At 40.7% G+C, this 23104-nt stretch overlaps 1 protein-coding gene across 1 annotated transcript; it reads left to right on the plus strand.

Annotated features, from left to right (window-relative positions):
* The first annotated feature begins 1273 nt into the window (after positions 1-1273).
* esyt1a (extended synaptotagmin-like protein 1a) lies at positions 1274-22341 on the plus strand. Its single transcript, XM_056423468.1, has 31 exons — positions 1274-2236; positions 3185-3226; positions 5099-5233; positions 5463-5536; positions 5759-5831; positions 5928-6017; positions 6087-6142; positions 8009-8129; positions 8341-8517; positions 9004-9086; positions 9278-9326; positions 9612-9701; positions 10901-10996; positions 11085-11156; positions 11233-11319; positions 11565-11714; positions 12193-12375; positions 12466-12642; positions 12721-12803; positions 12922-12970; positions 13060-13149; positions 18922-19017; positions 19209-19280; positions 19378-19464; positions 19597-19743; positions 20123-20253; positions 20410-20502; positions 20602-20733; positions 20807-20912; positions 21036-21085; positions 21211-22341. The coding sequence occupies exons 1-31, from the start codon at positions 1904-1906 to the stop codon at positions 21236-21238; spliced, it is 3252 nt and encodes a 1083-aa protein (XP_056279443.1). The 5' UTR covers positions 1274-1903; the 3' UTR covers positions 21239-22341.
* Positions 22342-23104: the final 763 nt, after the last annotated feature.

The following is a 23104-nucleotide window of genomic DNA, read 5'->3' on the forward strand; positions in this document are numbered from 1 at the left end:
CCATTCAATTAACAGCTTTTGACTCGCTATGAATTAATGTAAACAATGATTGTCAAAGCCACCCTGACAGCTGACTGACAGGAGGTCCGGTGTAAACTAACTGGTATGAAATGACTTGATGGAGATCAGTTCAACATCATCATCCTGTGACTGCTTACTTCTGCTTCTGGGGAATCAAACAGGAAGTTATGTTTCATCACTGAGATACAATGAGAAGGTTTATTGAAATATAACTTGTTATTTAATACTGACAGTCTTGTTGAAAAATGGGCTTGGAGGCATATTAAGTGATTGGTACAGACTTCTATCACAAAGGCCAGTGAAGAAGGATGTTATCCTACATTAATAAAAACTAATACTCTGTAAACAAACCATATTATCAAATAAACAACATATTTAATAGATTGCACACAAAAGATCCACTATGACTGGATCGCCACACACCATTATATATTTTGAATATATATATATATATATATATATATATATATGTATATTATATCAGTTGTAAACTAATGCTCCTGGGAAATTTGGGAGAAAAACAACTTTTCCCTTGACAGAAAGGGTGTGTTATTCATTTTATTTCTGGCAAGGAATTTGTCGTCTATGAACATAGTAAAACACATGTAAAGTAGAGAGACAGCAGTGTAATACCAGTTTGAGGAGGTTTATATAATTCAATTCAGTTTATTTTATATAGCCCAATATCACAAATTATGAATTGGCCTCAGAGGGCTTTACAATCTGTGCACATACGACATCCGTGTCCCATAACCTCACATCGGATCAGGAAAGACTCCCAAGAAATAGAAAAAAAACCTTTCTTTACAATGCCTTTAATTAGCCTTTGTGTTATAAGTCTATATAATTATTGTATTGAACATTCTGGAAACCCAATGAACGTATTGTGAGCTCTAAATATCATTGAAACTCATATTGACTTGGAATTTGAAATATATCTACGGCATATTTAGTTGCTTTTAGGCCATTTACTAAGATTAGCCAATGGTTAGTGTTGCTTGACAGAACGTGTCTTCGTGCATCTGTTTACATAAAGGATCCGCAAACGTGTCACCCCCTGAGCAAATAGCGGTAATTAGATGTATCCAGGCAACCCGGGAGCCTGCAGGGTCTGTTATAGTTGCCAAGCGCACGTGAGGCCATTAGAGAAAAACAGAAGCAAGGACACAGGCACTAAGAAGGACTCACGTAAATCAACCTGCGTGTTGCTGGGGCTCAACTGATCACAAAGGGAGCTGATCGATGCAACTCGATCCGAGCAGCAACAAGCCGACACCTTTCTGTCCACGAGCCGGTTGGCGCTGTGGCGCTCGCTCGTAACGCGCTGCTGCTGCAGTGGAGACGAGCGCTTGCGCATGCAGCAAGATTACACCCGGTTATGTAAATAAGATAACGGGTTGAGCAGCCTGAGCATTAAGCAGTATTTTTGGGCGCAAAAAGTCGGTGTCTCCAGATCAAATAAACATTCGCTCACTTTGCATTTGGTGCTAACGCTCCGCTCCGCCTGCTCGAGTCGGTGCATGACGCTCCGAGTTAATTCTAGGGTTTAGGTTTCTACTGGATTTCATGTGAAGGAGGGCTTGAAGCAGAGCCCGCCCTCGCGGGACTAGGTCGCTGCTTGTCCTGCTCTGTGAGAGAAGCTTCACGCGTAAATTCATTTCGGACTCGTCCGTTTCGTGCCCTGCGGAACTGAGACGCATCGCAGAGACGCTGTCACCATGATTTAGAATTGTAGATGATCGGAGCCCGCAGTGTGTCGTTGATCCCTCGATGGTGTCTGTATTGAAACGGCGGTGATCAGTCTTCAGTGGCGCGTGCCACTGTCGTAGAAGCAGTGAAGCTGAAGAACGGCTCGACTCCGGGAAGTCAAAGTGATCTTGCGATGCCGGCCGCGGATGCAGAGCCGGGCATGAGCGGAGGCGGCACCGCAGCGGTCGCAGCCCCGGCCCTACCGAGCCAGCCCCCGGGTGAACGCGCATTGAGTGTGCTGTGGTCCTTTGCAAAATGCCTGGGCGCTCTTCTGCCCGTGTACCTGGCCGGATATTTTGGCTTCAGCATCAGTGTGGTCCTCTTCGCTCTGATGATCTACATGGGCTGGAAACACAGTCGACTGGAGAAAGTGGCGAGGCTCAAGTTTGCCATGTTCCTCCTGGAGAACGAGAAAGCAATCGCCGCCGAGAAGGCTCCAAGAAGCAGAAGGGATTTACCTCCGTGGGTAAGCCCTGGCTCACCGCCTGCCATGCTCCTTCTCTGCTGTTTGTGTCACCTGCCACATCTGTCAGACATCTCAGCTACTATGCATCACTATATGCTCTTACATGTTTATTGCCATATGCACTTGCTGTTTATTCAGAAGCTCCAGACTTATTTACATATTGCCTCCTTAGACAACTTACACGTTTCCCTCCTGGCCCCAAATTTAGACATTCTTATGTGCAGTGACTCGAGAATTAGTCTGAACTGCTGCCACCCAGGAATGTGGATTTAAATGTCAAATGTGGTCTTCTCGTGGGGGGGTGAAAAGAATGCCGCTGGACTCTGTAGACAGGGAAATGCATAAAAAGAGATTTATCTAGCAATAGGAGAGATTATCTGTGGGTTTCCTCTTCCTGTTCCGGTACAGAAGAGCTGGCATTGACCTTATCTGACTCCAAAGACACGATGACTCATAAACATACTTCAGGGCAGAGCAGAGGCAGTGACCAGGACCACCATATCTGGATAGAGAGCAAAAGAGAATAAACTGTGTGTATGTGTGTGTGTGTGTGTGTGTGTGTGTGTGTGTGTGAGTGTGTGAGTGTGTGTGTTTTGGGAAGGATAGGCCTAATCTTAAAATCAAATATCTCTGTGGTTTGTAGAAAAGGCTGATTTGCATGTCTATTTAATTAAGTGTTGTGTAATTATTCTAAGTTGTGTTTGCCTGTGTTCTCTCTCTACTGTTAGGTTTACATATATATTACATATTTGATAGATTATAGGTAGAAAGATGGTGAAATTGTATAATCAATACGAAATACTGTATAATCAATACGAAATACTGCTTTCATCTAATGTTTCATAAAGATCTCAAGTATTTTAAACTCTACTCTGCTCAGAGCTGGAGGTCATTTTCACTGCCATGTTGTATTTGAGGACATGCATGACCAATATTACTTGTCCACAGGTCAACTTTCCAGATGTGGAAAAAGTGGAGTGGCTAAATAAGGTACACTTTACATCAGATTTAGCAAATGCTGTCTATTTTAGACAATGTGAGCTTATTATTAAGACTCATCAGTTTCAACATGCCCGCATGACGATGGACTGCTCTGCTTCATTCAGCTGAACTCTTTAACAACAATGATTTCTAGATAAAGTGTTTGCATCTCACTTGAGTCCCACTGTTAGAGCACTGACTCAATTTAATATGAAGATTTTTTTTAAAGCACTTGTGTGGACTTTAAGTGACTCCTGTTGCAGCCTCTCCAAGGGAGCAGATTATCTCCCGCTGTAATTAAGAGGCATGAGAGAGTTCCTCAGATCATATTACGGAACTCTTTGTTTCTGTCAGGACAGTAACCTCGCATCAGCACAGGGCAAGTGTGGATGTGAATACTAATAATACAAACTGCCCTTCTGCAGGGAAAAATGTAATGAACACAGAGACAGAAACCCAGAGTGTAGGATGGCTATTTGCTTTCAACAACCCACTTCTTTCCTTCGTGCTTCCTGATATGTGATCCAGCTGCGCACACTTTCCCTCCTTACTTGCAGCCATAAACAAATACATCAAAAGGTTACCACCTTTTTTAAATATAAAACTTGTAGAAATACAAATACAATGAGTTAGTGTCATATGTGTGAGTAAGGCTTGTAAAAGAAAAGCATGTTAACTGCTCTTTAAGAGAATGCATCATTCCTAAGTGAATGTCGATAACTGTTTCATAAATAATAAAGGATACTCATCTGTTAACATCCCCCGTCTCACAGAGACTTTGGAGGTCAGAGGATCAGTAAACAGCTGACAAGACTTTGCACCAAGCTCTTACACCTCAAACTGAAGGCTGCAGCGAGCACCAGTGTGAGGCTGTTGCAGAGCGATACACGGATACACTGAGTCAATTCATCACACATAATTACATCTCTTTCTGGATATTATGAACTCAATAATATGTTCTCCAAAATAACTGGGATGCAGTTAATTTAATTATTTCATAACAGCCATGCTGAATTATTGATGGCTGAGTTCTGTTAAAAGTTTAACGGTCTGTGGTCATGGCTTTCTGAACTGTGTGTGTGTGTGTGTGTGTGTGTGTGTGTGTGTGTGTGTGTTCATGGCCCTTTGTTATTTGCTCTCCTGTTTCGGTTAATAGTTTCATATTCACAGGATACTACTTTGCTATGAATAATCATTTCCATACGCATTCATTGTTATTGACACAATTATATTACAACAAATGAAAATACATTTGATTCCCTGTATCTATCTGTTACTTTATATTATTCTATGTATCTGATGAAACATAACTTGGGCGCCAGCCTGTTAAAAACCTTCTTTGCCACTTCCTACAGGGTCTAAAGGCGTTTGACTCATGATGACTCCCATGTCCAAATCAAACATGCTCTCTTATGCAGGTTATACTTCCCTACAGCCATCTAATGATGAGGCTGTAGTGCGTGAAAAGTTGTTTACTCCATGAAAGCAAAAACATATCCAAATGTAATGATGGACTATCAAAAATGGACGTGCTGAAGATACCTGAAATACAGTTTTATATGCGGTCAGAAAACTTGTTGCTCCCCATCCTGCTCCATTGAAGCGTAACTTACATTAATCCCTATCCCTATTAATCACTATCCAGCAGCAGGACAGACCACAGGAGCTTTATAGGATCTTAATAGGGCAAAACACACATTAAAGCATCTTCAACATGACCAATTACCTTAATTCTATTGTATATTAAACTTTTCTAAGGACATAACATCATTGACTTTTGCAAGGATAATCAAATACAAAAAACTGTAAACAATGGCTCTCACAACAACATTGGAAAATGTCTGCCAAGACAAGAACAATAATGAATGCTCTGTCTTGTAGATCCTGCAGCAGGCGTGGCCCTTTATAGGCCAGTATCTGGAGAAGTTGCTGGTGGAAAGCATCGCTCCTGCCATCCGGGCCTCCAGCATTCACCTGCAGACTCTCAGCTTCACCAAGGTCAACATAGGAGACAAGGTATCGGACTGGTCGCACATAAAAGCAGCAATTTACTGTGTTAAAAGACCGATGAACACCGAGTGTAATGTGGGAACATCTGGTAATGTAGTGCTGGTGTTACGAGCTTGTAAATAACAATAATAACAAGTCATGAGTTCATCAACTTATATTGTTCATGTGCATCTTTGCTAATGTTAAGTCTATATCAGTGTTATGCGTTGTATAATGCTGGCTGTTGTGTTTACAGGCTTTGAAGGTGGTTGGTGTCAAGGCTCACACCGAACACGATAAGAGACAAGTTATGTTGGATTTGTACCTGAGGTAAAGCATCACAACTTCTGTTGTGCTTGTGTGGAAGCACCTTGTCAATCAGGTCACACATATTCCTGAGTAACTATGAAGTGTCCTACACTCGGCGAGGGCTGGTGTTTGTCTCTTCCAGCAGATCATTGTTTATTTAAAACTACTCTTATCATAACTCATATCAACTGGTTCACTTCGTTAAACATAGACTTGTAAACGTGAATGCTCTTCTACATGCAGCTACGCCGGTGATGTTGAGATCAACGTAGAAATTAAGAAGTACTTTTGCAAAGCCGGAGTGAAAGGAGTCCAGGTATAAGAATTCATTTGAAAGATATTCTTACATTATTAGCGATAGTTAAGTTTCCTCAAAAAAATGCCCAGTCAATAATAAATGTTCTCTTCGTAGCTCCATGGGAAGCTGCGTGTGATCCTCGAGCCTCTGATCGGAGACATCCCATTGGTTGGAGCCATCACAATGTTCTTCATCCGCAGGCCTGTGAGTGTAGCACCAGTGAACCACGTCTGATATCATACACTGTATTAATGTCTTATATCTGTGTCATAGAAACTGGACATCAACTGGACCGGGCTGACCAACCTGTTAGATATCCCTGGGCTTCAGTGAGTTTATATGACAGAGCTCTGTGTAAATGTCTTTTAGGGTGCAGCTTTATTGATCTGTTGTGTCTGTTTGGTGGTTGCTTAAATAGTTTTTTTAAAGAGGAGTGTCTGTTTGTGGATTAGGTGCTGATGAATCTTTCACATACAGAAAGGGGGGCTGCAATTCTTGGAATTGATGGATAGATGTCAGAGAATGTATGCTTTATTTCGCTACAAAAATCACGAAGGCTTTTCCTGGAATTAAAAAGAGTACCAAAACAAACCGAGACATATTATTTATGATGTCGGTTGATGGATCTGTGTGTTAAAGGACATCCTTAAATTTGTTTTTCTTATCAACAAATTCTGGGAAAAGACTAAAACCAACAAATAACTGATCCTCCTGAGTAGCCAAAGCCTGACATAGTTTATTCCTGTGCACCCCAGAGCTACTTTGTCGAGCTACCTTTGAAAACACATGAAGTCACGCTGCACTGGGTAACATGCTCCTGCATGAACAGGGGCACTGTAGTTTATTTGAGTCAATTGAGACAATGGTCCAGTGGGTAGGATTTATAGTTTACAATAGTTTTAAAATTCACAAACATAACAGAAAATAATACATACATGTCACAGTGGAAGAGGTAGAAAGCACACTGGGCTTATCTGAAGCCTCCACCTATATAATATTAACATGTCACAATATTAAAGAGAAGCAACATAAATATACAGGGGGGGGTGGGGATTTAGTGGCATACATGGAGTAGAGTGTTACGAACTATGTTTTCATTGGTGTATAATCACCTGAAACTTGTTGCGTTTTCATTACCTTCATTACCTCCCATCATAGGGAGCCGCTCCTCTTCACATAGTTGGCCATGTTGCACTGCCATGTTTCCATAATGGACAAACCAGACACTGGTTCTAGTGGAAGCCTTTTGCATGTTGACATTAGCTGAAGGCCACCGTAGTTCTCTACCTACTAGGAAGGGGGAGGGGTGAGCATTCAGTGGGCTGCAATCTGCAACCTCACAGATGCCACTAAATTCCACACATATACGTATTAATCCGCATCAGAAGATAGTCCCCAACAAATATTTGCTCCTGTTTCAGTAACATTTGTTAAAAACTACATTACCCAGCTGTTTATTTAGATTATTTGGACTTCATTCTTAAAATGAAGTATATATTTGTGACTTCTTTTGTAAGAAATGTCCATAGTCTGTGGTCTGAGTTCCACAGACAGGGCAGAGAAGTGTAAAGACAGACATAGTAACTCTTTGTTGGTTTTGTTATTTGTATGCTGTTTGTTGATACATATCAGTCCATCCCAGCCTTATCCTTTAAGTGGTTCAACGTATGCCATATTGGTGTTCTTGTACTTATTCACTTTCGATATAATGACTCCATGTATTCATATGGGGATAGTTATTGAGGTCCATTATATAAGGTCAGAGATCAAGGTAGAATCAGCTTCAGTAAAATAACTATAGTGATTATGAACTGATGAATAGGACAATCCATTCACATCCTTTTTAGTGTAATTGTCTGGTGGCTTATTCTACATTGTGTGCTACGATCTTATATAATGTACTTTTCTGAAAATCAAAGCATTATCAGAGCTGAAAATGTATTGTTGAAACATCAGTTGCATCTGGCGATGCTTTCAATGACAGTTTGTCATCGTTATTTAATAGTATTAGGCAACATGAGTTCACAGAAAACTGTCTTGTCTTTAGCCACTAGGTGCATCCTGTTGGTTCTGTTGCTGAGAACATGGATATCATGTTAATTATGCATGTTGTCTGCAGTCGTACATAGCCTCTGTCTGTTTGTCTGTGTGTTCCTCTCCTGTCTTCCCAACATCGTGCTTGCATTCATTTGCAGTGTCATATCGGACACTATGATAATGGATGCAATAGCCTCCTACCTGGTGCTCCCCAACCGTCTAACTGTTCCCCTGGTGGCCGACCTGCACATTGCGCAGCTCCGCTCCCCTCTCCCACGGGTAACTGTCTCAATTATGAATGACCTGGAGAATCATTGACCCACACAGACTGAAACAGTCTCAGCAGATAAGCTGCAAGCAAACACATGAAATTCATAGAGCAAATTCACATTGTGAAGGAAGGAAATATGAATCCATGTTTTGTGAGGAAGCTAGTTGACTAACATTGTCTTTGTGCATGTGTTGTCCTCCCTGTGTATGTGCATGCTAGGGAGTTGTGCGTATCCACCTGCTGGAGGCCGAGGACCTGACTGCCAAGGATACAGTCATTAAGGGCTTAATCGACGGGAAGTCAGACCCGTATGCCGTTCTGCGTGTGGGCACCCAGATCTTTACCTCCCACCACGTGGACAGCAACCTGAACCCACAGTGGAGGGAGATGTATGAGGTGATGGCGAAGAACATGTTTGCAAAAGAAACATGAGCTATATGGCTTTGTGTTGATATTCAAGTGCTGCAATCCCCACCAGTTTGTGTTCTGAAATTTATAGCTTGCTGTTGGTGTCCTTGCTTCGTGGGGGTTGCTTATGGAAGTAATAAAGTAGCGGTGGTAAATTAGTCAGAAATAATCCGTTTTTGGGAGATTGTATCTGTTTCTTTGGTAACAGGAAGCTAGAAGTGTTTGAGATAATCTGCTCATGGACACATTTGTCTTCTTTTCGTGGTTTATTCAATTTGATATATATATATATATATATATATATTTTAATTGTAAATTTTTACGTAGTACAAAAGTGAAATGTTCTTGGCATTGTGATTCTGTTTGCATGTCCTTGTGTCATTGTGAAATGTGTGGCTGTATCTATATTTGTTGTGTGTATTTGTCCATTTATGTGTGTGTGTGTGTGTGTGTGTGTGTGTGTGTGTATGTCAGGTGATTGTCCATGAAGTACCTGGTCAGGAGTTGGAAGTGGAAGTGTTTGACAAAGATCCAGACCAGGATGACTTCCTGGGGAGGTAGCTTACTCATTCTCATTCATTCATTCCCTAACTTTGTCTTTTTGTGCTCCTCGTGTCATTCTCATCTCTGCTATAGCCACGTTGGGCCATGATTCTGTAATCATTTACATAACACAGGAGGATGTTATGTCTTTAATTTATGGTTCGTTGATCCTTTCTCTTTCTCTCTTTATCTGTCTCTCTCCCAGGGTCAAGGTGGATCTTGATATTGTAAAGAAAGCCAGAGTTGTGGATGATGTAAGTAGTAAGAATAATGTTCGATTCAATGTAGAGTTTCACCATTACATTTCTTAAATGTTTCTTTCTCAGATCGTATAATAATCAGCAAGTGTAATAATGCAGTTGTTATTATAATGTCTCACTCTGGGAAACATGTTTGTAACACTGCAGTAATCCGGTCAGCAGACAACATGGGCCTCCTCGTGATCTGCTGTGATCTCACCATCTTCTTTCCTAACAGGCTCAAAGAAATCAGAGGAGGAGGAAATGTGTGTTTAATGAGCCCTGTGTTTTTGTAAACAGTGGTTCAATCTGAAGGACGTCTCATCTGGCAGCGTTCACCTCCGGCTGGAGTGGCTCTCTCTGCTGTCCTCTGCTGACAGACTGAGCGAGGTGACCTTACTGAATCTTTTTTTTGGCCAATCAGGGGCCGGCCTTTGGGTGGTGACTTGGACAAAATGTATACACTGATAACTATCAGAGCATTATTTATATTACATATTACTTTGCGAATTTGACAGTATATATATTTTTTTATTGTGGGCCAAATACAGAAACAGGATTCATCGGCTAAACAATAGTAGATGAGTAGATTTCAACCAGTTACACTGCAACAAAATCTGTGTTTCTAGACCAGTAAACCCCATGTGCCAGAGTATGAAGTGTGACAATGGTTTAACATTATACTTTTTCATCACGACAAGAGATTCCTTGCAAATTAAGCAAACACATTTCCGCATGACATTTTACCAACGTCTCTGACATTTGCATCGCTTACTCTTCCGTCTTTTTGGTTCCACCATGTTTATCTAATCAACTAAAGTAAATATTTTTATCAACTAGTCATCAATGAAGGAAGTCAAGTAGTTGTTCAAAATGGTAGTGACAGCTAATGTTCAAATATTAGAAATGTGCTTATCCATGTTTTTTTAGCTTTATCATTTAATAACAGGCAGCAGTTGAATTGCGAGGATAACTTGGCCACCTAAAAGACAGGAAACACTTGGTACCCGATGTATAATTATAGTGTAAACAAAAATCGTAAAATAATAAGTCAAACTCATATCTTCTAAATTGGGTCACATTTTATTTTAGAGTTTAACTTGGGAAAGAAAATCATAGAAGTTAAAGTTACTATCATTTAACTTGAAATAACTGGAAAATATTCCGTACCTATTTTTCACAAGTGTCCTTGTCAAGCCACTCATGAACAAAAGCAATAACAATGAATTATATTGAAAATATAAAACTGGTAACAACGGTCAGAGTTAAACAGGAATTATATAGTAAACTTACTGATAAAGATTCACATAATTAATTACATCCCATAAACAAATGTTTGGGTCGGATGTCGATGGCTGGAAGTACTCCACGTTGTATGTTGCTGTCATCATTATTTTATTATGCTTTGTGTATTTTTTACCTCAGGAACAATAATGACAAAGACATGTAAATAATCTTCATCATAAACTTGTTATGGATAGTATGAAACTAGTAAAATGATCAGTGCTCTCTGGTTGGGTGTTGGGCTTTTGTTTCTCAGATCATTTTCCTAACGCGCTCTTTGCTTCTGTTCATTGTTCGTCTACCAGGTGATCCAGAAGAACCAGAACTTGACCACTAAGATGGCTGAACCCCCATCTGCCGCCATCCTAGCCATCTATCTTGATCGAGCTCACGCACTGCCAGTAAGATTATCATCATTCAGGACCCTCTCATGTCGAGTGTAGTCCATTTGAATCTGTTACCCACATTGTTGAATTGAATATGTTGTAGATGAGAAAAGGAAATAAGGACCCGAGCCCAATGGCACAGGTTTCCATTCAGGATGCGACGAAAGAGAGCAAAGTAAGGATACAGTTATAACCTCTTCTTAGTACGTTGAACCAAAATTATTATTAATGTTTTCCGCCCTCTCCTTCAGACTTGCTATGGAACCAACAGCCCTGTGTGGGAGGATGCCTTTACCTTCTTTATTCAGGATCCATGCAAACAAGGCATTGATATTCAAGTAAGTCAATATAGTATTACGTATTATAGTAATGATTAAACACCCTAATCAAGCTAGCTGCCAAGATTTGACAAGATAATTAGGACAATAAGTCCTTTTTTGATTTCACCTCTGGTTTTAATACATTTTCTTTGTACATTCTGTTATATTCTGTAAATGTAATTTTGAACCTATTAAGAGCCTATTCTCTTCGTGATGTTTGCCTTTGTCCTTACTTCACATCTGTTCCTGTGTTTTTCAATCAGGTGAAAGATGATGACCGTGCTCTGTCCCTGGGCAGTCTGAGCATCCCTCTGAACCGCCTTCTGGAAACCCCTGAACTCACCATGGACCAGTGGTTCCAGCTGGAGAATTCAGGCTCTGCAAGCCGCATTTACGTCAAAATTGTGCTTCGGGTTAGTGCTTCGCACAGAGACTTTTTTTCTGCACACTTCCACATGTCTGTATAGTTATTAAGTAAGATGGGATGTAAGCAGTTTGGCAAGAATCAACCCAGTTGGATTGTCTGTGTGGGAAGACTTTGAAATCCCACCAGCTCCCAAAGCGTTGGTCTCAGGAAGCTAACATCAAACACGAGCTTCAGTAGCACACCCACAACCCTTCTGAATGAGATCTCAAATTTAGACCAAATGTGACCATAGCTGTGTCTGTGTGTCTGTTGTCTGTTCAAATGAGATCATGTTGAAGATCAAACAGTGTGAGATACTGGATAGGAAATCCTCCCCTTTAAGTTCATACTGAACCTAACCCTATAGCAAACAGGTGTCTTCTTTCAGCTTCATCTTTAGAGCCTTGTTGAGCTTGTAAATACAAAAACATTTACATCAATGTACTCGAGTTGTTCACCACGATCTGGTATCTATTCTCTGCTAGATTTTGTGGCTAAATGACGATGCCACTCCTACGACACCGTCCCCTCGACCTTTGGCCCCTGGGTCTGGGATGGGTCAGGGGGTAATCCCATCAGAATTGAACCCCATGGGACCCGGCGGGTTAGCCAAACCTCCACCAACACGACCACAGCACACCACGCCCAACCCAGAGTTTGCAACTGAGGTAAATAATAAAAAAGTCAAACAGCAGCAGGGACCGTGCAGCCTCACACACACACTACAGCAGCTTCTCCTGTCCTCGTTCTCCTCACAGGGAGTGCTGCGTATCCAATTGGTGGAGGGCCAAAACCTGATAGCGAAGGACAACTTCATGGGGGGCATGGTGAAGGGGAAGAGTGACCCCTACGTCAAGATCCGTGTAACTGGTATCACTTTCCGCAGCCGCACCATCAAAGAGAACCTCAATCCCATCTGGAATGAACTCTACGAGGTATGTCACCGTTGCTTGATGATCCTCTGCTCATCTGATGAAGTGATTCGGTTTCAGCTTACATCTTCTGTGGTTTAGGTGATTTTGACCCAACTTCCTGGTCAAGAGATCCAGTTTGAGTTGTTTGACAAGGACCTCGATCAGGATGACTTCCTCGGAAGGTGCGTCCTGACATTACAAATAAAACTGGAGCATTTCAGTCCACACAGCTCTCATGACTGAAGGAACATATTTTAATTATAAGGAGGACAACGTATTGATTGAGACCTGTCTTTGCAGGTTCAAGCTTAACCTACGAGACATCATCAGCGCTCAATTCATCGATACGGTATGTCACACATAGTGAACAGATCATTTAACACAAACTATTTGTATTTATAACCTAACCTGAAGCTTTGTGTTCTACTCTTGTTCCAGTTATACACTCTAAATGATGTGAAGTCAGGCCGAGTTCACCTGGTGCTGGAGTGGCTGCCCACAGTGGCTGACCTTCCCAGGCTGGAGCAGGTAAGACATTTTCTCTCTTTATTTGATTTAATATTGGCAAAATAAAAATGATGTAGGAGTTGTAATGAAACTGAGAAGCCTTGACGGTGCCTATGCATATGCACTTAACACACTGCTTTCGTATGACGGAGCATATCTTTTTTAAACAACTGCAAAAAAAGGATCATAATGCAACGAGTAATATAACAAGAAAATGCATTTCCTGCTGAAAATGCGTTGGAATGCTAAAATCTGAAAGCTTGATGACAAAATATTTTTTTAACATAGCTGAAAATAGCTGAACATAGCTGAAAATGTCTTAAAGCAGATGAAAATACCAAAAAGGGAAACTTCTCGCTGAAAGTGTTGAAGCACAAACACATTGACCTGAACTGCTGAACATTCTTGAAGTGGAAATGTATAACTGGAAAAGCTAAGCAAAACTCTATCATCTAAATATTCAAAGATATGACTCACAATCCAAGAAATGAGAGAGAGGGGGAAAAGTCAGACATGAGAACAAGAGAGAAATACATAAATTGAGAGACAGAGAGAAAAAGAAAAATTATAAAAGAGAGAGGGAGAAATCAGGGTGAAGATGGACGAGATCTAAACACTGAGTGGATTTTCTACAAAAGCATTTGTTAAACCCTGTCAAAAAAACATGATTAAATCACCAAAATAGTATAGAATCAATAGAGAGGAAATATTCAGCCGAACGCGCCGATATGTTTGTTATGTTTGGGGCTTAAATGTGACCTGAGAAACTCTGAAGCTGGTTCTCCTCTGATTCTCTCCATTTAAAGACACACTGCGCGCATGCGGCCACACACGCGCGCACACTGTTGGTCTGTGTGTGTGGCTCACAAGAACATATAAACAAGAGTGAGTGTGAGATCCGCCTCTGATTAGCCTCACGTGAAACACCTGTGTGACTGAGAGCAGACAGCTCTGAATCTGATGAAAGCAACCTGTCAAAACCTTTGGATTTGACAGAGAACCATAACTCTGATCCTAAAGGTGTCTACATTACGAGATGCTCAAGGCTTTTGTGAACGTTTACAAGTCCTTACATGTTTTTTGGGTTTAGGAATGAGAGTTTAATCGCAGTTCAGAATGTTTTCCTGTTTGCTTAGAAAAAGTTGAAAGGTGCTCAGAATTTCAATGGCGATGACTTGGACTTCCTTCCTCGTTAAGGCTTCTCTAGAAAAATCTGGGAAACTGTTGGACTCCATAGTCACATGTCTACGACAAGCACAAGATTCCCTACTATACTAGAAAATAATGCCTAAAGAGTAAGAATTGCGGCCGTAGTGACGATATACAAAAAAGATTCCGCTTGATACTGATGCAGCTGTCCCCTCTAGCGATGACGTCACAGCTCTAGAATTCGCCACACACCCATTGAAAACTCCAGGAGGAGCGGAAAAACACATACAACTAAAACGGGAACAATTAGATAACTATAAGAGCTATCAAAAACTGAATTATAAAGTTATAGCTAACAATTCTTTCAACATTTTAAAGGTAAAATGGTGTCATTAGTAAAACGTATGCTGACATTGTAAGCTTTTAAAGTTGAAAAAGTTTAAGAGGATTTGAAGCTTTGCTCAATAGGAAACCATTCATTATTTACTCCATAAAACTATTAATCATTTGATAATGTGGAAAGATAAAAAATATCTGAAAATATACAGTAAAAGTTGAAGGTTATGTCAACATTTTAAAAAATTATTGAATTAGCTGAAAGTATGAAGATCTCAGAAGCTTTTAATGTTGAAGACTTTCTCGATTATGATCCCATTCAAAATATTAACCATAAAATATTTATAATATGAACATTTGACGGCCAAGTTGACGGAAGCTCAGCATACTTGATAAAAGTTGAGCCCGGTAACTCTAGTTTTGCCCAGAGCCAATCAGGATATCTCTCTCCGATACAGTGAAGAACTCACCGCTGCCAAAACTCAACTGCAGTTGCAGGTCCGGGGCTGCTCTGGGATTTGGCCTCCAAATACCAATTCTAACCTCTCTCGACGGTCTGAGCTCTGGCAGACTGCTGCTCAGTGGTGTATAAAGTACCCAAAAGTCATACTTGAGTAAAAGTAAAGATACTTGACTGGAAAATTACTCAAGTAAAAGTAAAAGTCACCTATGAGAATACTACTTGAGTAAAAGTATTAAAGTATCTGATTTTTTTTGTACTTAAGTATCAAAAGTAATTTTCTGATATTAAATGTACTTAAGTATTGAAAGTAAAAGTAAAAGTAAATGCTGTTAATAAAAAAAACAAAGGGTCAGAATTTTGAGAATTATGAAGTTTATTTGTTTGGGTGCTGTGGCCGCCATGAACAAGGAGTATGAGCTAGGATGAACTTAGCAATATATGAATACTATGAAATTACTAAAATATACAAACACGATTAACACAGAAAAAAGCAGAACCAAAAGTAACAACCAGAATCATCACTTTAAAGTGAAAAATGTATTGTTCATCTTCAAAAGAAGTTGATTTTCAAAATGGACAGATTTCAGTGTCGCTCTTCTGGGGCTGAAGACGAGTCCTGCGATGCTGAAGAGCCGTTCACCTGGTGCAGGTAGAGGTGTGTCTAGCTTCACAGGCCCTGGTGCAGGTAGAGGTGTGTCTAGCTTCACAGGCCCTGGTGCAGGTAGAGGTGTGTCTAGCTTCACAGGCCCTGGTGCAGGTAGAATGTGTCTAGCTTCACAGGCCCTGATGCAGGTAGAGTGTGTCTAGCTTCACAGGCCCTGGTGCAGGTAGAGTGTGTCTAGCTTCACAGGCCCTGATGGTGCAGGTAGAGTGTGTCTAGCTTCACAGGCCCTGATGGTGCAGGTAGAGTGTGTCTAGCTTCACAGGCCCTGGTGCAGGTAGAGTGTGTCTAGCTTCACAGACAGCAGCACACAGTTGGGAAGCATTTCAGCAAGTCAACGTGATCCACGTCTCCATCCAGCTGTTTGCTGCTGTCATGCTTGAGATGACGAAGAAGTCCTCTTCATCAGATGAACTGGACCTGGTGGCATCACCTAGCTGCAGGGAGGGTTCTTCCATATGCTGCTTGATGTAGTCCATTCCTGAAATAAAGTTAGAGTATTACAGACATGATAGAATTAATAACACTTCCTAACATGTCATGTGTGCATGGGGCAGTGTATGGAAGTACATCTTTTGTTTCACATTTGCGAACAAGAAGGGCGAGTTCGGATTTCACAGATGTTTCTGGAGTTAATTCATCATCTTCAAATAAGTCTGTTGGAGGTATACTTATCTCCAGATGAGGAGGGTATGAGGGCATAAAGTTTTGTACAAAATAGTTTGTTTTAATTTGAAGTTTATACATTTAGTTTCATGCACTGTCCGTGCATCCAGAGTTGATTTGTGAATATGTACTTGTATCTCTGTATTTAAACACAACAACAGTCCCAAATCAATATCGTCGCCATTACTGGACCGTCACTCTTATAATATTAATACAAATAATAATAATAATGCTGTAATGATTAGCATTATATTATAGCTAAGACGACTCAAATCAACAAATTCTCACAACTGTCAACACTTCTTCAGCTCATTAACTCGCTAGAGATCCGTCTGCTCCACTCACGCTGATTGTCTCATTTAATTGACGATAGCTAGCGAACGTTAGCCTAACATACAACATGCGTAGGACAATCAGACACCTGTCTCCCCCCCTCCTGCCAAAGATATATCGCACTCCAATCCTGAGGACAACACTGCTAGATATCTTAACAGGTTTATGATGACTAAGCATTAACGTTGCGGCTCATGGGATTAATCTTAATTTACCTCAATGTGTTTCCTGAGGTTGGATGGTGAGTTTTTGAAGGCCAATATCTCCGTCGCTTTCGGTCGGCATAAGAGGCACTTCATCCGGTAGGAAGAAACTTTCACTCCGACAAAAGAAAAGAGTTCGCCCAAATATGGCCACGGACGTTGATCTTGGTCCCCGTGGTTGTTCTAGTAGGTTCCATTGCTGCTCCACATGAAATGAGTCGTATCTGTAGCCGCTCGCTAGCATCCTGGGCATCACTGGGAAATGTGGGAATAGAAAACACGCGGCAAGGACCCCTGATCCCCAACCTGGTGTTCGTGCTGCGTTCAGGTGCGCTGCGGTGTGTTCCACAACAGTCCCCGATGTTTTGTCTCATGATTATTTTTTTCCCGTTGTAACGAGTAACGATACTGTTTCAGGGGAAATGTATCGGAGTAAAAGTACAAGTTTTCATTGCAAAATGTAGTGAAGTAAAAGTAAAAGTAAACAGAAATATAAGTAGTAAAATAAAGTACAGATACCCAAAAAAACTACTTAAGTAAAGTAACGAAGTACTTCTACTTCGTTACTATACACCACTGCTGCTGCTCTGATGCAGTTGGGGAGACACGTCCTTGTTTAATTAAAAGTGACGTTGGCGCGGGTTTTGCAACCAAATCCCGTCAAAACTTTGGCCGACGGCGTTTTTTTTTTTACGAACACGCATAATAATTTGCTGTAAATTTACGGTGGAATTCTAACAGTAACCTACTGTATCGTGCGAATACTGTACAATGCTGTAAAAGCAATGCATTCTGGCAGTTATAACTCTTGATTACATGATCCTAACGGTCAAGTGTTTCTTTTCACAGTAATTTACTGTGTACCGCTGAGAATGTTGGGAAAAGTAACATTTATTAATTTGGAAGTTCTCATAAATGAGTAGCCAGAGCGTTTTATATGAAGGAGGAGATAACGTCCAAAATACGTACGAAAGACATAGAAGAAGTTTAAATAAAGCTTACGGGAACAATAGTTGAACTGCTGAAGCATTCCAACTAATAATACAAATAATAAAAAAGTAAATATGTGCAAAGAAATTAATCAAATAAGATAAAGATAGAAGTTTATAAAAAATGTAAATAAAGTGCATAAATACCGCTGCATTTAACGAGGTTGAACCAGAAGCTTAGATGTGCGCCTTGGTTAAACAAAATTGACATTATGAAAATTATTATTAGACAGGTTCAATATATAAGATCCAATATTCACATATTCTTACAAACGAATCATATTGCAGTCGAATAGATAAAGTTGTTCTTTCCATCAAGAATCAGTTTAATGTATTTCTTAGGTATTTTCCTTTTTACTGTACTTTCCAAATTGACCCGAGAGTGAACATTTTCTGAATGTTGGGCCCTCAAACACATTTTGTATTTTCAAAGCATTTTGAAGTCCAGCCAAAGTGCGTCGTCTAGGTTAACCAAACCAAGTACATCTTCTGAAGTTAAAATCTTGCAGAGATACTTCACAACTCAACTGCAGCATAAGAAACCAACTTGTCCAACTCAGACCGCTGAAGCCTCATATAAGCTTCAGCTGGACACTAGAATGATCCCCATTGTTTCCAGGGGTCTGTGCCTGGAATAGATTGCTTCCCGTTCAGACAGGAGTAATGAAACCTTTCTATTAAATGAGCCTCTTGTACTCTGAGAGCCGGTTCCCTTGTTTTCTAGCAGTGTTATTTGGTTGTTATGAGAGATACAAAACAGTTTTTAATAAATAGGTCAGAGAATGACTTTTTCAGTGGAGGACTTGAGTTTCGTGTGTATAAGTAGTTTGTTAAGTGGTGGATAATGGACTTATCTTTGCAGAGGCTTTGTTTAAATTAGTTTACGTGTATGTTCATATTTTTGTGTTGCGAAAGAAATATTAATCACAACTTGGGTATTGCACCATAAATCTCAATAAAACTCTGTTCGACATCATTTCCCACTTCCTCCAGATCTTGCAGTACCAGTCACAGCAGTCGTACCACAACAAGGTCGTGCCGTCAGCGGCGGTGCTGTTTGTGTATGTGGAGCGTGCTCATGGCCTGCCGGTGAGATCCTATCTATGAGTCCTTGGGGCTCTATTTGTTGTTTAATGTGTCTGTGTTTTGCACAAATCACTGTAGTGTCCCCATACAACTGCATTCTGATTTATACAATAAATATATTGTAATGTAACGTGTATTTGAAATGCTGTTGATCACAATGTTTGCATTACAATATTCTTTGCGTGTAATTTCAGTTGAAGAAGAGTGGGAAGGAGCCAAAGGTCGGGGCTGAGATTGTTCTCAAAGGTGTTTCACACAGAACCAAGGTAGGATCATGACATTAGCGATGAGCTAGTGAATGCAACACAAGTGAAGTGCTGTTTGAAAAAAGTCTGAACTATCTGCTGTGCCTTCTTTCCTCAGATTTGTGAGCGGTCCACATCCCCTCGATGGGACGAAGCCTTTCATTTCCTGGTTCGGGACCCCAGAGATGAATCACTCACAGTGAAGGTGAGAGTCATAAACAGCAGCTTCATTTCCGCTTTTTGTCTGAACTATGTAGCTGTAAAGCAGCAACAAATAATGTCATACAAATATTATACAAGGCATTCTAAAAAGTATTTGTCGTATGTTTGTATGCAGCTCTCCCACAGCTGGGGCCAGGCCCTCGGGTCCTTTAAACTTCCTCTCAGAGAGGTGCTGTTTGAGCCGGGATTGGTGCTCGACCGCTGGCTCAATCTGGATGCAGCTCTGCCAGAAAGCCAGATACTACTGAGGGCCACGCTCAAGGTACGGACAATATATCCTTGTTATTCTCTCTACACCACCATTATTATGTGACCAGGTGAGTAAAGCCCTGATTTTTATTATTTATGTACTGTATCACTTACTTCCAGTATAGATCAAATATTGCAATAAACAGAATACTTTACTAAGGGTCCAATATCAGATGATTGCATTAAAAAACCCAGAGCAGACCAACCAAACACTAGCTCTAGATTGTATCCTTATGATGTTCATAAGGATACTGGCAAGGAGTCCATCAACACAGGGAAAGTGAAAGTCATCTTGGGAAATGGAGATCATAGGCATATATCCCTGTACCAGTATCAGAGTCTACTTGCATAGCTAGTCTGTAAAATTAAGCTGTGATCCATATGTCCTGCAGGTCTTGGACACTCAGCTGGCGGTGTGTCAAAGGCCTCCCGGGGAAGCAGGTAATGACGGCGGAGGAGAGGAAGCAGTTCCCCGATGGGTGCCTTCTCATCTCGACCTCAGACAGAGAAGTGGATTCTCCGTGTGAGTCAAACATACCATCATCAATGCCACATTGTAGTCACGGCCTCCACTGTAAACATTACAGTTATCAGGGTTTTTCATTTTATTTACATTTTGCCTCAAATATTCAAAGACATCGTCATGTAAACGATGACATTTCCTATGCTGTGTCTGTAGGAACGATAGCGCAAACTCTGCAGGCCAGGTGAAGCTTACCACCGGCTACTCCATCGAGGAGAGCAGGCTTTTCATCACCATTCACTCTTGCAGGTCTCTGTACGACACATGTCACCTCTTTATCGTCACATGTTTGACCCGAAGCACTGCGTACGAACACATGTTGTGAATGTGATCACGATTAACCCACAGAGCGCTGGCAGCCTGCTCCAAGGACGGGGCAGACCCGTATGTGTCCTTCATCCTGCTGCCTGACAAGAAGGCCACCACCAAGAGGAGGACTGCCACCAAGAAGAGAGACCTCAACCCCGAATTCAACGAGCGGTAAGACAAACAAATGAAACGCTTGCGACAGTGAAGAAGGGAACATTGTTGTTTGACCTCTCTCTTTCTGCAGGTTTGACTTTGACTTCTCTCTGGAGGAGTCCACACAGAGAAGACTGGACCTGTCTGTGAAAAACAGCGTCTCCTTCATGAGCAGAGAGAGGGAGCTTATTGGCAAGGTATTTATCATCTTCTGAAATGAAGTTAGTCGTCATCACATAAACTCCCAGATGTTGACGTAGTTAATATGTGAGATATGTAAATGTGAGACATCATCTTTTGCTTCTCCTCGTTGCCCTCAGTTGCAGCTGGACCTGGACCAAATTGACCTCAAGACTGGTATCACACAATGGTAATCATTTCAACAGTTAATGAACAATATTCTATAAAATAGAGTTGTATCAACAATTGTATGTCCGCATATTACTCCCTTCAAGATGATTCACACAACGAATTGTATCCTTTCTGTTTTTCCAGGTACGATTTGGTAGCAGAGGCCAACTAGAAGACTCAACGGTTGGTCTGAAGTCCAATTTCTTGTTAGGTGTTGCTTCTGTGATCTGTGATTTGTGTTTGTATATTCAGCTTTAATGAAAATTTCCACCATCACTGAAGAAAAAAATGAAGACATATTTGCTCCACAAAAACACAGTTCATCAGTAGTTATGAAACTTTACATGTAGCGTATCATCCGTAAAGTGTTACCTGTGGTGAAGTCATGCTGTCTTGGACAGATTCTTCAGTAGAATATTTTGGCTGAATAGATGTTTGATAATAATGCAACTATGTTGCACGACTTACCGAGTTTAAATGTGTTCAAAAGCATGTCTAAGTCCTCTTTGAATTTTATTCACAAAAGGGCTGATGCTGTGGTGAATATATTAAGGTATGAGATGTTTATGAGTTTACAGAATCCAACACAACTGAGAGAAATTCCTTTGAATTTAATGTTGTACAAATTTCTAATAATTCCCAATATTACTTGATATTACTTTGAATATATTTATATTATTGCCTTAAGTACTACAAAACTGTGCATAATTTTGTCAGTGTTTATGAATTATGTTCCAAATGAAGTTTTATATATTTTAGATAGATAGATAGATATATATATATACTTTATTAATCCCCAAGGGGAAATTTGTCGAATTTCCCCTTTAGCCAGAGCTCTATTAAAGCTCTATTAAAGTTGCTTTTATAAATCAAAGTATTATGAACCTAGACCCTCACATGTACCACTGTAAGCAGAGTCACTGTGCTTTTATGATAACAACACTTTGTAGATACTGAAAACACGTCGCTGGTGTTCTTCATGCTTCTTTGTACTTGTACTTGTACTTGTTGGTAGCTCAAAATACAACAGGCTGAAACTGTCAGCCATGTTTAGACTTCAAGCAAAACAGTTATGAGAAGCAAGCTAACACTGTACGCCAGCTGTGGGACAGAAGCTGTGGACTTGGGCACTGATGTGTGTTCATGGAAAGAAAATAGGCTTTTTAAGTGTCAGAAGAACTGAAGAAGAAAACTGCTGAGCTTTGCCTTTATTTGAACATATCTTCATGTATCTGCTGAAGTTGTTGATTAAAATGTTCACTCTCATGAATCAAAGCAGGTTTGTGACTTCATTTTGTGTACTTTTTATATTTAAGCTAAACCAGTGGTTCTTGATCTTATTGGAGGTACTGAACCACGCAAGCTTCATCAGTGCATCAGCTGAACCCTTCGTAATTGGAAAAATAAAATATGATTTCTTTAAAAAAATTGGTATATATTTTATTAGTGCACAAATAAGTGCACAAAATCACTGTGTTCAAAGAACACAACGAACAAAAAGTGAATTTCACACAAAAACATAACTTAATGAATATTAACTGCTAATCAATGTGACTTTTGCTGTTGCCTTTCAGATACGAGTTCAGAAATACGCGACTTCACCTCGGCACATGCCACTCTCGTATCATGTTCGCCACAAAGTCTGTTCCCTTTCTTAGTTTTCATGTCTACCATCCTCGAAAAGGATTGGAAAGAAGACACATTGTGTGTTTGTTTACGACCGACAAAAAGGCCCGACATTTCTGTGTGAACCGGGCTATACTGTGCCTGTCTTCACCCCTGCCGAACCCCTGAGAGTGACTCACCGAACCCCTAGGGTTCGATCGAACCCAGGTTAAGAACCACTGAGCTAAACATCATTGCTGTTGTTTTGATGACATGTCATACTTCTATCTGGCCACCAGGTGGCGAGCACGAGCTGAGAAGCCCTCACCGTTCTGTCGGGTTGTAAGTGGGCTGCTCAATGCCTGCAGATGTGAGGGGTGGGGGAACAGACATGAAGCGATTGACAGGTCTGTTAACCAGCAGGAGCGCCGCC

This window comes from Pseudoliparis swirei, chromosome 9 (genome assembly GCF_029220125.1).
Source record: "Pseudoliparis swirei isolate HS2019 ecotype Mariana Trench chromosome 9, NWPU_hadal_v1, whole genome shotgun sequence".
Classification (NCBI taxonomy): domain Eukaryota; kingdom Metazoa; phylum Chordata; class Actinopteri; order Perciformes; family Liparidae; genus Pseudoliparis; species Pseudoliparis swirei.